The 14,405-nt window shown below is 43.4% G+C and overlaps 1 protein-coding gene across 2 annotated transcripts in view; it reads left to right on the top strand.

The window, feature by feature from the left end:
• SUCO (SUN domain containing ossification factor) overlaps positions 1 to 14,093 on the top strand; it is a 43,156-nt gene extending 29,063 nt beyond the window's left edge. For both annotated transcript variants that reach the window (XM_083621360.1, XM_083621361.1), the window contains 10 exons: positions 1,013 to 1,078; positions 2,321 to 2,395; positions 4,116 to 4,200; positions 4,766 to 5,899; positions 7,083 to 7,170; positions 8,390 to 8,494; positions 9,083 to 9,237; positions 11,140 to 11,231; positions 12,002 to 12,057; positions 12,278 to 14,093. In XM_083621360.1, coding sequence (XP_083477486.1) covers positions 1,013 to 1,078; positions 2,321 to 2,395; positions 4,116 to 4,200; positions 4,766 to 5,899; positions 7,083 to 7,170; positions 8,390 to 8,494; positions 9,083 to 9,237; positions 11,140 to 11,231; positions 12,002 to 12,057; positions 12,278 to 12,724 — 2,303 coding nt within the window. In that variant the 3' untranslated portion in view covers positions 12,725 to 14,093. The remainder of the gene's footprint in view (positions 1 to 1,012; positions 1,079 to 2,320; positions 2,396 to 4,115; positions 4,201 to 4,765; positions 5,900 to 7,082; positions 7,171 to 8,389; positions 8,495 to 9,082; positions 9,238 to 11,139; positions 11,232 to 12,001; positions 12,058 to 12,277) is intronic.
• Positions 14,094 to 14,405: the final 312 nt, after the last annotated feature.

The following is a 14,405-nucleotide window of genomic DNA, read 5'->3' as shown; positions in this document are numbered from 1 at the left end:
GCAAATTGCACAGATTCTGTCAGATTCACCTTCCCTAGGCTTACAATTCCTGAATTTTTTTTAGTATCCTTCCATGAGCCATAGGCTTTCCCGTCAAAGGTCTACACCTTTAAAAAGACCCATATCCAGGAACATTTTTCAAAGGGGCCCAAAGTCCAGCAAACAGTGGCAGAGCAGCAAGATTGTAAATTGCTAGATTTGTTAAAGTGCTTCAGTTTTACTAAATATCAATAAAATTGTATCAAAATTAAAAAGAAGGCTCTTGTGCCTTGTAAGTTAGCCTCATCATGTTTGCATTCATTGTTCATAGCATTGTAAGGCAAGAGATTTAGTTTCACAGTCAATTGGGCAGAATACTGATTGCATGTTTTTCCCTCTGCCCCCACAAGTAAGATGGCTGGAGACATGAAAATTTGGCTAGAAGGCTGGAATATATTTTGACAGAACTATGCCTCCTTGTGTCTAGAACCTTTTCTCCATAAGTTTCATTAAAAAGGCAGTTTAGCCCAATGCAGATTTTCCCATCACCACAACTCTATGATGGCAAAAGCCATACCTAGGGGCAGTTTTTGAGTCTCAGCCGGAACTTGATGAGGTCAGGGTGAGACCCACAAGGCACTGGGGAAGGTGGGGGGGTGGCTTCATTTTACAAATTGCAGTGAGAGACATCCTCAGCTGGACACCTCTGGATGGGCTCCTGCCCATCCCTTTGCAGTGGCAGGCAGCTTTCCTTGGGGTGGCAGAGGGCAGGGGAGAGAGATCCGTCCTGCTGGGGCAGCGATGGGCTAAGAAGAGGCAAGGGCACACCCTTCCTCCCCAAGGGCTCTCAAGGGGCAGAGAGCTTTCGACCTGGATTTGACATGAAGAAGTTAATATTTTGTCTTGGGAGTATTTTAATAGAAAGATGACATACAAAAATTTTAGCACCATCTATTCTAGTCACTTTATGAAGTGCTCTTGAGGTAAAAAGGTGTGCGATTTGCAATTAAGTGTTTTCTTCTATTGTAAACAGATTATCCTTTGGACTACAATGCAGGAGAAGAGAAATCTTCAAAAAATCTTCTTGGCTCTGCCACAAGTGAGTAACTACAGGGATGTGTTTTTGAGGGGGAGCTAAGGTACTCTACACATTATTAGAATCCATGTAGGAAAGAGTCCAGAAATTTAGCTTGAAATGCATAAAGGGCAGAGACAGACATTTGCCAGCTGTATGGAAAAGTTGGAAAGTTCTCTAACAGAAGCAGCATTGCTTGTAAAGATTTCCGTGATTTCCACTTGCACATTATCTCGTTGTGTAGTGGCTAGTCTGGGGCTGGGGAGACCTGGGTCTACTTCCCCACTTGTTCCTTGGAGCTAATTGGATCACCTTAGGCTGAGAGCTGGACTTGTGTGACCATCTGTTTGGGCAGATGGAAGAATTCCTTCCTCTTCCCCCTCCCCTCAGATACTAACAATGGGGCAAGTGGCTAAGACCAATCAATCAACTTGGTTCAGTTTTGGTTTGAGTTGACTCTCTGAAACTCAGTGCAGCAATAGTTTCCTGCTGTCTAACAAAGGCTGCATCTACACAGCTATTAAGAACACTCTGAAAATGCTTGGGGAAAACCGTTTTAAAGCTCACAGTGGAAAATTTCATTCCAATTTCAGCTCTAAAGTGCCATCTGGTGTCACAGTGTTATAATGCATTTATAATGTTTTATTTTTACTAATACAGTGGTACCTCGGGTTAAGAATTTAATTCGTTCTGGAGGTCATTCTTACCCTGAAACTGTTCTTAACCTAAGGTACTACTTTAGCTAATGGGGCCTCCCACTGCTGCTGTGCCGCCGGAGCACGATTTCTGTTCTCATCCTGAAGCAAAAATAGTACCTGAGGTACTATTTCTGGGTTAGCGGAGTCTGTAACCTGAAACATCTCTAACTTGAGGTACCACTGAATAGCTGAGTCCAAAGATAACTACTTTCTCAGTTCTGAGAAACACAGGCAAATGGTTTGTTTGAAGAGTGATCTTGCTTGACATGGGCTGTTAAATGCAAATACATGGACTTCCCCCAGCACTTTTCTCTGCAGGGCGGATGCTGCTCAGCCACCTCTGGGGAGGGTGTGCTTGAGTGAACAGAGCCTTGGCCACACTTGGGACTCAGCACTACATTTGGGGTGCGCAGTTTTGCTATGTGTGCATAATGTGCTACCCAGAAACTGCACCAGCACACCAGACAGTGAAACGCATGTGGGAAGGAGCAGCTTTGAAAAGACTGGTTTTCTGCAGGCTTTCTTGTGATTTTTAAAATTTGTCTATTTGATCCTTTTATTTTTTTAGATGCCATTTTGAATATGGTGAATATTGCTGCTAATATACTTGGAGCAAAAACTGAAGAAGACTCAACTGACCAAGGTAAATTATTGCAACTTGTTAAAGTGAAGTGACCTTTTTAAATAGATGTGGGGTTGGTTTTTTCCGGCTCCAGCTGGATTTTCTTTCCAGTTCTCCATAGTGAAGACTTTCCCCCGGTTATCTAAGCCACTGGTAGATGCACCAGTAGCTGTGCTAAGCAGTTCTGGCTTTGGATGGCAGTAGCCTTCCAGAGATCCATGCAGCATGCAAACCACTTTCCTTCTGCGCTGTGTCCTCCTGTGTCCAATTCACCATTTTATTGGTTGATCTACTTACCCACAACCTGAGTCTCCTCAGGGTGGGGTTGTTGTGTCGTTTTTTTGGGACACCCTCAGGGAGCCTGGTCTGTGGCTGCTTAAACAGACTCCTCCCAAAAAATTTGAAATGTGTGCGCAATCCTACGTCCCCTCATCAGATGTCACTCTTGGATGGCATCTCTAAGACCCCTGTTAGTGCACTGCTGATGAGAACTTCTGCCATTAGTGGGCTACCAATCTGCCAGTTGCAGAGGCAGAGGAGCTTCTTATGCTTCAGTTTCGCAGGCAGACCCTTTCAGTACTACATAGTCCCATTTTGTTTGTAATTGTCATGGTTTGTTTTAGCACACCTGTGTCTAGGGTGCCGGAGTGCCCTAACCTGGATGACATAATGGTAGCAGCAGCAGCAGCAGCAATTTAATATTTATATACTGCCCATCTTGAGTGGGTTGCCTCAGCCACTCTGGGTGGCTTCCAACACATATAAAAACATAATAAGATGTCAGACATCAAAAACTTCCTGATACAGGGCTGCCTTCAGATGTCTTCTAAAACCTCTGCCTGGTTCCCTGTAACCTCACTTCTCGCAGTGAGGGAACCACCAGAAGAGCCTCGGAGCTGGACCTCACTGTCCGGGCTGATGCTAGAGAAATGCCTAACTACATGTGTATGGATGGAGACTTCTAAGGCAAGCAGCTTTTCTCAGTCCTCCCCATAGTCCTCCAGTTCTCTACATGGGATCTGAACACTGCTCTGAATGCTCTCTCAAAACTCAATTTCTCAGCTATGGCTCTGTATACTCTTAAGAGTTGCCTGCTGAAAACAGCCTTCTACATGGAAATGCAGTTTTCTCAGAGTTTGAGAAATGTTGTTCTTTCCATAGGTTTACGGCTGGGTCCATTTGTTCCAGGGCTAGCTGTCTAGTTCAGTATTGCCTGGTCAAACCAACAGTGACTGTCTGAGTTTGCAGAGAAGAGTCTTTCAATCCCAGACCTGCCTGAAGATGTTGGGATTGAGCCCCTGACCATTAGATGATAAAAGCATGTGCTGCATCTCTGCATTATGACCTTGCTCACAGGGAGTGTTTGACCTAGCAGCCAGCGACAATGTATGGGGCAGCAGAGGCTAGACTTGAGGACTCTATAAACACACTGGTTTGGAAGTGTATTTCAAGGCCCTCCTTCCCTGTCCTTGTTCTTCTGTTTTTCTGCTATGGTTCGTATTATAGTTAGGAGTGAGGCATTTCCTCTCAAGATTCTGGGCTTGGTTTTGGGAGGTAAAGGAGGGTGGCTGTCCCTTTGCATTTAACTTTCAACCAACAGCCCTGCCTGGTTACACAGGAGGATTTTTTTAAAAAAATCACAAATCCATTTCACAGGCCATTAGTTTTTATTTTTATTCTCTGTATTTAACAGTCTTATATGGAATGTGGTGTCTTATAAATCTGCATGTCTCTTTGATAGGAAACAAAAGTGTCTCTGAAAATACAACTTCCACTTCCTGGCCAGAACCTAAACTGCCGGAGCCCACTACCATTCCCTCCTTAGAGTAAGTGATTTGCTTATCTGTTGGACTTGAAGCTGCCCAGACCCAGAGTCTTTTTTAGCAGATTGCAAATAATATAAATACTGTACAATCAAAAGTACCATTAAGATCAGAGCCCCCATGCTTCCCCATCTCTGTCCTCACCCACGTCCATTACTCTTGGCTTGATCATCCTTCCCTGGCTTGTATTCCCATCATGACCTCAGCCCTTAGCCAGCCTTCCCTGGGCCCTGCAATCCAGCTCTGCCTTGGAATAGTTTAAATCTTCACCTAGTGCCTTGTATGGAGGGGGGGCTCCATTCTCTCTCACTCTCGACCCATTTCCCAGAACAGTTGCAGTCAAATTTAAAATATATTTGGTCCAAAAATAACTTCCTGGCCCTCAGTGATCCTGTAGTATACAAGACCTTGATATGAAACTCTGGCCATAATGGAATTGCAGGGCAGATCTCTGAAGCCAGACTCTTTAGGGGTAGCTTAGGAGAATGGCAGTAACTTTCGAGTTGGCAGAGGTTTTAGGGATCTGCTAAACTGCATCTTGATGTGACTTCTAAACTTCTGTTTATAGGCTTGTTACTTCAGAGATCCTACAAATGGATAAAGAGCTGCTAGTCTTAGATGCAACAAGAGAGAGCCCGATTGTTCAGTTAGTCCATGAATATGAAGAGGAAGCAATTCAGTCCACAGTGACCTTACTGCCCAGTGACGAGCAGGAAGAAGACATACCATGGTTTGAGTCTGAAACACAAATCTATTGCTACGAACTATTGACAGTCTGTTGCATTTCCACTTTCTCAGAGTATCTGTACAAGTGGTGTTCAGTGGTAGCGACACTTCACCGTTACCGTAGCAAAAGTGACACCAGTTGGGAAAAATACTACTCGGCTGCTACTTGGCAGGCCCAGCTGGTTCCAACCAAATCGTTGCCAGTTTTGGTGCATGAACATCCTTCAGAGAAATTGGACACCTTAATTGCAGAGCCATCTGAAACTGTTGTCAGTGTCTTAAGTAGCATCTTGAATGGGGCTGTGATCAATCAGACGGAGGGCACTTTTGAACTGGAGCCCAGTCTCCCACAAACTGTGTCTCAGTCCATTCTCTTGGATGCTACCACAGGAGCTGAGTCCCTGTCCACAGTTGAGGCATCCTCGGAACCTACAAAACTTGAAGCCGTATCTGAAACCCCAGAGGCCCCTTCACAAGAGGAAAGTCCTACTGAAGAAGATGGAGTTGTTGGGTCTGCTGCAGAGAATCCATCTGCAACCAGCATTGTAATTGAATTCAGTGACATGAACACAGATGAAAAAACCTCAACTGAAATTATTTCAAAACCGACAGAGACTATTCCACAGTCTGAATGTACAGTAGCTGCAGAAAGCTATGAGGGCGAAGCAAAAATTAGTTCTTCAGATGCGGAAAAGCAAGTGGTGTCTCTTGTGGAAACATCATCTTTAGAAATAAAGGACGATGAGCAGACAGCTGAGGAAGCATTTCTTGCTATTCCTGCTTCTGGATTGCCACGGACAGCAACAGATTTTTATGCCGAATTGCAGAATTCCACAGACTTGGGTTATGGAAATGGGAATCTTGTTCACGGATCAAATCAAAAAGAGTCTGTGTTTATGAGGCTCAATAACCGCATTAAAGCCCTGGAAGTGAATATGTCTCTCAGCAGCCGCTACTTGGAAGAACTGAGCCAAAGGTAGGTCTAGCTTTCCACAGCCTTGTATTTTCACTTCTGAGACGCTTTAAAAGTTGATGAAGAAAATCGGTGGGACTAAATTGACTGCTTGCACCCTGAGTATGAGCTGAGCAGCTCCAAAAGCTCTAAAAGGAGATCACTCACATTCCTAGGGAGGTGGTTCTCTAAGCTTCTTTTGAGGGGTGCTCCTGTTTCCTTACTAAGACAGTTGAGGAACTTTCTGTTAGCTAAAATACGTTCAGTGGTTTAAGAGTGATACACATGAAGTGCGCTTAGGAAAACATGAAGGCCAGGAAGTGCAGCTTAACTGCGCTGGGCCAGATTTCTTCTGCGTGTCCCAAACGTCAAATTTTGCTTCAAGGTGCAAAGGGCCCTTGTGCACATTTAGAAAAAATGATTTAAACTAGATGCTTACGAAAGTATCCTTTTCAAGGGGTATAGAGAAAACTGTATACAGTGGTACCTCGGGTTAAGTACTTAATTCGTTCTGGAGTTCCGTTCTTAACCTGAAACTGTTCTTAACCTGAAGCACCACTTTAGCTAATGGGACCTCCTGCTGCCTCCGCGCCGCCAGAGCACAATTTCTGTTCTCATCCTGAAGCAAAGTTCTTAACCTGAGGTACTATTTCTGGGTTAACGGAGTCTGTAACCTGAAGCGTATGTAACCTGAAGCGTATGTAACCCGAGGTACCACTGAATATCATTGTAAGTGTCAGGGTGCAGCAGCAACATAAGCAACTACCGTACTTTTCCGTCTATAAGACACCCCCATGTATAAGACACCTCCTATTTGGGAGGACTGAAATTTCAGAACATGGGGGGAGACGGCAAAAAGTTGTTGAGCTTCTTTGGGGGGGGGAATGCCAAAAATCGCTCACCCGCACACGTCGCAAAATCCGTCTCCCGTCTGTCACCTTGCCGGCAGAAGCTGCCAATCGCCGCCCAATTGCCACAGCGTTGGCCAATCAATACCACCCATTGACGCAACAACCAATAACACACACAATAGCTGCTGACAGCCGCAGCAGCAACCAATCAAATGTCCACCCTATGCACTACCCATGTATAAGATGACCCCCACTTTTTAGCATGAATTTTAAGGGGAAAAACCTAGTCTTATACACAGAAAAGTACTAATTCAAAAGGTTAACTTTTCTGTTTTTCTGTTTAACTCACTTTGTAGATATCGCAAACAAATGGAAGAAATGCAGAAGGCTTTTAATAAAACTATAATAAAACTTCAGAATACTTCACACATAGCCGAACAGCAGGTATGTCTCCTGGGTGCACCCTTCTTTCTCTTGTAATAGCGCAAAAAGGGGCCTAACCATGAAATAAAAGCGAAATAAAGTAATATTTATTATTATTAAAATGTGCAGAGCAGACTCAGGTTTCACTTTATTTGCCTCTTAAGTACTCGTGGGTCTCATTTTTCCTGGAAATAGTCCATTAGTTGAAGGTCCGCATAGTGAATTGACTATTTCCATTGGTTCCTATGGGAAATTTTCTAAACCACGGAAGTTTGCCTCCAAAATGATGAAAAAGCCAAGGACAACCCTGTGGGGCATTACTAAAGTACAGATCACTACAGCTTCTTTAAAAAAAAAAAAAAAAAAAACAGGCAGCGCCCGCGGGTCTCAAACCACTGGAAGCAATTAGGGGATCTAAGCAATGCTTTGGTCGATGGAACCGCTGGGCTGAGCTGGTTCATCACTACAGCTTCTTAACCAAACTGCAAAAGGCAAACGAGGAAGTGAAAAAACGTTCTCTTGTTTTGAATCTGCAGCGTCCATAGTACTATGTCCTTACTTTCGGATAAGTGAATTTTCACATAGCGAGCCTTCAGAAAGTCGGCCCTGTGTGTATGTGCAAGTTTTAAAAAGCTGACAGTTCATGTTTTTTGTAGATGGATTCCTGTTAGTACCCTTCTGTAATTTTAAATGGTGGCTGCGGAGTAAACAGCTTTATTTGGTTTTAGTTTATAGCTAAGGCCATTTTTTCTGTATCTCCTGTAGTTGATGCTTTCCCCTTCCACTTAGTGGACTTCTTCTGAAGCAGAATATTCAGAACTGCAGCTTAGCTCATGAAGCCAAAGACACACTTTGGGTCAAACTACATTTTCTGTCTGCAGCCTGTAGCAGCATCTTGTGAACTGGAGTGACCTGAGTGCCATAACAACAGAGAAGCTTTAAAGAACCCCACAAAGGTGGGGAATAGAGCTGAGATCTTGAACATTGTTCTCAGTGCAGAATTTTCCTATGCACCAGACATTTGGTCTGCTAAGCAAAAAATTAAGGGCAATCTAAAGACTGCGAAGAAGGAACCCCTAGTTTATTTGTTCACATGTTCTAGGTATTTCTTATTCCCTCATCTTGTTCTTTAAGCCTTGGACTTGTGTCCTCATTAGTATTTTAAACAAGGGCGTGCCTTATCTTGTATGGAAAGCTAGAATGAAAGGGAAAGAATGCTTCACTTCTCTTCTTTGCCTAGGATTTGAAGCAGACAGAGGCCATCCAGCTGCTGCAGGCTCAGCTGACCAACATGACACAGCTAGTCTCCAATCTGTCGCTAACTGTGACTGAGCTAAAAAGACAGGTAAAAATCTGAATATGGAACAATGTTTTGCAAATGGAATGCTAAACCTAGAACTCCAACTGTAGATTGCCGTGTAAATAGTTCTGTATTTGAGGAAAACAGATTGCTTACAGATAAATTTGAAGTAACTTCCCCGGTGCAAAAAGAGTTTTTAAGCTCTCCTCTCCCTGGGTGCTGGGATGCTCACAGGGACTCAGGTGGCCTCGTGAGAGCATTCCAGGGCTCCTGGAGGCGGTGTGCTGGTTCCAGAAGCCCTGGGATGGTCACTCAGGGGTTCAGATCTAAGCGTTTGGGGAAGGTTGGTTGCCTTGAGCACTAAGACCACAAGACTGGACCTCTTGGAGACTGTTGTAAAAACAAAGTAATGCCCAAAGGCCTTAGAATATTGAGAGACCCCAGTATATTTCCAAATAATGAGAAATTTGTGGAGGTGGTAGGCCTTTCTCAGCAGTTGCTCTATGGATCTCATACTTTTGTTGATAGAAATGTGGCAGCACTTTATCCAGGCCAGCACATCATGCCTGCTTCAGCCGCTCAGCTACATGTATGTATTTCACATTTAACCCTTTAAAATCTGTCCTTGTTTAGGTCTCTGATCGCCACAGCTATCTTGTGATTTCCTTGATCCTCTGTGCCATCCTGGGTTTGATGCTCTTTCTGCAGCGTTGCAAAAATAAATCAGAGTTAAATTATGATTACTTCTCAAAAGTTCCCAAAAGTAATCACTATCCTAGTCCGAAAAGGTAACGTGTTTCCACTTTACTTTTGACTTTTTAATTCTAAGGAAGAACATGGATATAAGAGTGTTATTTGACACTGTCAGTCTTCTTGGTGGTGTCTGCCGCCAGACAGCTTTGGAAACTTCCTCCCTAGGGAAGCCAGACTGGCTCCCTCCTTGTGGTCCTTCCATCAGCAGGTGAAGGACCACCTTCTTCCAACAGGCTGCTGGGAACTGGCTGCTTTTCGGGAAAGGGCTGGGGCCATGCTGCTTTATTGTAATTATTTTTACGGTTTTAATAGATTTTGTGTCGCTGTTCGTTTATATAGCTTTAATTCTATCAATGTTTGATTGTTTTTAATGTCCCCCCCCCCCACCTTTCTATTTTCTTTTGGTTTTCATAGACCACAAGGATACACACAGTGTCTGCTTTCAATGCCCAGAGCCCTTTCTATAAGTCAGTTACATTTGGTGTGAGACCCTGTTGTCATAGACACTGTGAGGTTGAGGAGAAAGAAGGGGGGTAATGACCTTTCATTCCTTGACCCTCCCCAATCATCTGTTTTCTCAGCATTTGTTACCATAAACTGTCCTGTGAGGGTAGAAGGGTCCTTACACCATAGTTTTGAGACGGATGCAGTTGCCTCTTGGGCTTCTGCCACTTATTCTGTTTTTGCTCGTGTGATTTTATATATGGATGGGAGACTTGGGCTCCAGGACTTATGTGTGCACGCTGGTTAAGGGTGACCTTGAAAAGAGAGTGGTGGAGAGGGTTCCTAATTCTTGCTTCCCTGTGTCCTGGAAGATCATCTCCTGCAGGGATGACCGTACATTCTCTCTGCGAGGGACAGCCACCATGGCAGCCTTTCAGGACGATATTTCCTTGGAGGAAATTTGCAAGGTGGCTCCTTGGCCTCCCAGCATACTTTGCAAAATACTGCAACGTTGATGTTTTGTCTTCTGCAGACACTGCAGATGGATGGAGCAAAGGGTCTAAGTGCCTTGATTCTGGTAGGCCCATCCAGGAAAGGCACTGCTTTATATATCCCAAAGTTTCTGGAATTTTCTCCTGGAGCCACATGAGAAAAGGGGCCTTTCTTACTGCCAGTTCACATTCTTTGTACTTTGGTGGACCACGGTCCTCTTCGCAGGCCTTCGCCTCACTATTCGCCTGGGGTGGTAGTCGTGGACTGTCAGCTTGACTCCTGCCTGTCTCCTGCGAGCAGGAAGGCATGGAAGGTTTTCTTCATGTTTGGCACCAGTTGCGCCTTTTTAAAAAATGTTTTTATTACCCAGAGGTTCCTGGGGGCTGTCCTTAGTCTGGGGTGGCTCCTCCCTTCGGATGGGACAGGCAAAATTCCTGACCACCCCCCCTCTAGGGAGACAGGCTTTGCCATGCAGGGGCAGCGGGCGGGATGCACTGGTTAGAATGACATTTGGATCTTTTGTTTTTTACACTTTTTTAATTATTATTTGGTTCATTTACCTCTTGATTGAACCCTCCCTCTGGGAGTCGGCCAATAAGAACTTATGGCAAGAAAATTTCCTTTCACAGATAATGCCTGTGAAAATGCCACCTGTGTGTGATTTGCATATTATGTCCAGCGAAGATTATTTGGAAAGGCATGCTTGATAGATATTCCAGATTCAATGGCTAGCTTACCATAAAGCTACAAATATGCTGATGGCTATTTAATCCACATCAGTTTTCCCCAGTACTGATGCTTCATGGAACCTGTGCTCTTGGTAGCTTTTAAGCTCTTTAAGCTCTTTCAACTTGAAGTTGAAAGGACAGAGTTCTGGGAATTCTCCGGGTTGGAAGTCTTGAAGTTGGGTTTAGGACAAGGAACTCCTAAGGAATGACAGAAAGAAATGAAATAATTATTTCCCATCTGGATCTGAAGTTGCTGTGTATTTTCATCCACAGATGTGTTTCTTCCTATGATGATATGAGTTTGAAAAGAAGAACTTCCTTTCCACTCACCAGGTCTCAGTCTTTTCAGCTGAATAGTAAGGAAGGTAGGAATGTCACAGGTTCAACTACCTGTCTCTGGGTGTATTGTAAAATCTGTACAGTGTCAAATACAGAACAATATCCGTTTTGTAATGGCGAAAGATCTCATGTTGGTTTAATTTAGAAGCAACTTGGTAAAAGTATGGGCAGTTAAAGCCCTCCCTCCGCTAGATTTCATTATTTATACGCGACCCATTTGACTGGGTTTCCTCAGCCACTCCGGGCAGTTTCCAACACATATAAAAGCATAATAAAATGTCAAACATTAAAAACCTCCTGATACAGGGCTGCTTTCAGATGTCTTCTCAAAGTTGTAAAGTTCTTTATCTCCTTGACATCTGAAGGGGGGCGGGGTGTTCCACCGGGAGGGCACCACCACCAAGAAGGCCCTGTACATGTATCCTCCCCCCACTGCTTTTGCAATTCCAAATTGCACAACCTAATGCTATGAGTTCTCTCTAATTCAAATGAGTTCTCTCATCCACCAAAGCTGATTTTAATTCAGATTGCCCAGGAAAAAGCAGGTAGCAGGAGTTTTCCCTCTGAGATGGAGGAAGACCCCTCTGCCAGGGCTGGGAAGGCCGATTTTGACTTCTGTATCTGGAATAGGAGGAGCTTATTTTCTTGGTCTGTTGATTTCCTCTCAGAGCCCTTTGCTTGACCTTCAAAAATATTTTGGCTCTATTCAACCTTGTATTAATAAAGGGAGAATAACAGTTCTGTGTGAAGCTGGTGGTGTGCTTATATAGTCTGATTTTTGTCCCTTACCTTTTAGTGGATCCAGAGGACTTGTACATTGTAGAACCACTGAAGTTTTCCCCAGAAAAAAAGGTACATTGTAGAAAGGCCTTTGTTCTAAACTCACTGTGTGTGCGTGCATGTCTGCATTTAAAGTGAATCATGCTTTTTAAAGAAATGGCTAGAGTGTGCTGCTGCCGCTGCTGCTACATTGCACATAAAAGAATTTGCAGAAAGTATTGGAAGTGGACCTGGAAAATTCTGCCTCTGAACTGAGGGCCTTTACTTACCAATTCTGTTTTTCTTTTTTCAGAAGAAACGTTGTAAATATAAAAGTGAAAAAATCGAAACCGTCAGGCCAGTAGCAGAACCAGTGCAGCAGGTAGCTAATGGCGAAATAAAAAGCAAGAAGCCCTTTACCAATCAGAGAGACTTCTCTAATATTGGCGATGTGTATCACTCTTCATACAAAGGTCCCCCGTCGGAAGGGAGCTCAGAAACCTCATCACAGTCTGAGGAGTCCTACTTCTGTGGCATTTCGGCGTGTGCAGGTTTGTGTAACGGACAAATCCAAAAGACAAAAACTGAGAAGAGGGCTCTCAAACGAAGGCGGTCTAAAGCCCCAGAGCAGGAGAAGCTCCTCAAAACATTAATACAGACTAAGACGGGATCCTTGCCAAGTCTGCACGATATCATCAAAGGAAACAAGGATTTAACCGTGGGAACACTCGGTGTCACAGCTGTTTCTGGGCACCTTTAAAACTAATTGAACTCTTCATAATGGGAGCTTTTTGTACGACAAATCTTGTAGTATTTGGGTTGACAGGGAAGGAGGGGTTGGCTAATTGGGAAACATTTAGAAGGTACGTTGGTTCTTTTTGTGGCAGCAACCACCCTTAGTTAATAAGCCCCTGCTTTTTCAAGGCTGATTTTCTATGTGGATAACTTTGGGATGGGTGGAGATGGCAGGGTGGGGACTCATTTTATACAGTGTTTTTCACAATTGCTGACGGTGAGGTCTTGAAACTCATTTTGGGTGGAGCAGAGTTAAAGCATAAATGTTTCCCATATTGCTGTTCCCCTGTTTCTAGCACCTTCCCATATTTATGTGCCTTTTTGTCTATTTATAATACCACTGGAAGGGAGAACTATTTTATTTGTACCTTCAAATTTTATGGAAATACAACACTACAGTGCTGGGGAAGAGGATGCTGGCTTCCAGTGAGGTTAAGTAATGTGACTGGGATACTGTGGAAATGCCGCCGGGTGGACTTTCTCTTTAAGATCCACTTTGCAAACTCACTTGTGGCTGATACATCTTTGATGGTACAGTATCCCTGCTTGGATGTATTACTCAAAACATGTTTTGTAGCCCAACTGACTTGATTAACAGAGATAATTAACATTATGACCTTTAGTTGTCTTCCTGCGCTAATAAATTGGGAGGAAAGAACCATTTATGCCAGTTTTGGATAAAACTGCCTATCAGTAGAAATGCACCAGTGAGTTTGTCAAGCTTCACGTTCTATTTTCTGTTTCAAAAAGTATGTTTATAAAGTTTGCTTTTTGTATTGAATGACCTTATGTTCTTTGTGTGTGTGCCAGTATGCGTTTGTACTTTCTCTTGTGAGGTTTTTGTTTTTTTAAAAAAATTGCATATCTGGAATGTGAGTACATGAGAGTGAATGTGATAGAAGGTCCATTTTGAGAGTTTAGAGGTTGTTGTATAAGTTAACTTATTAAGCACTTTTAGTAGATCCTCCTTTGTTTTCTTTTCTTGAAAGAGCTAACGTCTTTTCCCAAATATCATTCGTAATGTGACTTATTTAAAGCCTGTTTTGAAAATTCCATGTTTGAGTACTTTTTTACAGTGATGAACTTAAGTATGCACAGCTAGCCAGTCAAAGAAGTGGACCTGGTTTTGGTTTTGGGTTTGTTTGTTTGTTTGTTTGTTTAATAACAAGGATTAAGAAGTGGGTCCAAACCAGAATGGCAATCATAATGGTGATACTGTTTGCGTGAAGAATACAAAATTGAGGCACTAGAACTTGTAATAAGTAACTACGGATTTGTAGTGCCAGTAGAAACTGTGAATTTCCAAATAAATCTGAACACTTGTCTTTAAAATACATTATGTATTTTTCTTTTCACAAATTATTCTGCAGTTGAGCTTCTTCACTGGGTAATCTTGGTTTCAGCCAGCAGTTTCAGCCATTCTGTTGATGAGACCTTGCGATGCCCTGTCTCCCCAACCAGGCATCACCAAGCAGCATTCTAAGAGCTTTGGGGTGGGGAGGGCTCTGATCAGGGTGGCTGACCTTTTGGGGCCAAGGGCTACACGGACCCTGTTCAGTCCTCCACAGCCACAACGGCAACTTGGCTGTGGGGGAAGGAAACTTGCTTGTGGTCAGTTTTATTTTATTTTTCTAAAGGATGAATTA

Source organism: Podarcis filfolensis (genome assembly GCF_964270895.1).
Source record: "Podarcis filfolensis genome assembly, chromosome: 6".
Taxonomy (NCBI): domain Eukaryota; kingdom Metazoa; phylum Chordata; class Lepidosauria; order Squamata; family Lacertidae; genus Podarcis; species Podarcis filfolensis.
This window is presented reverse-complemented; position numbering and strand designations above follow the sequence as displayed.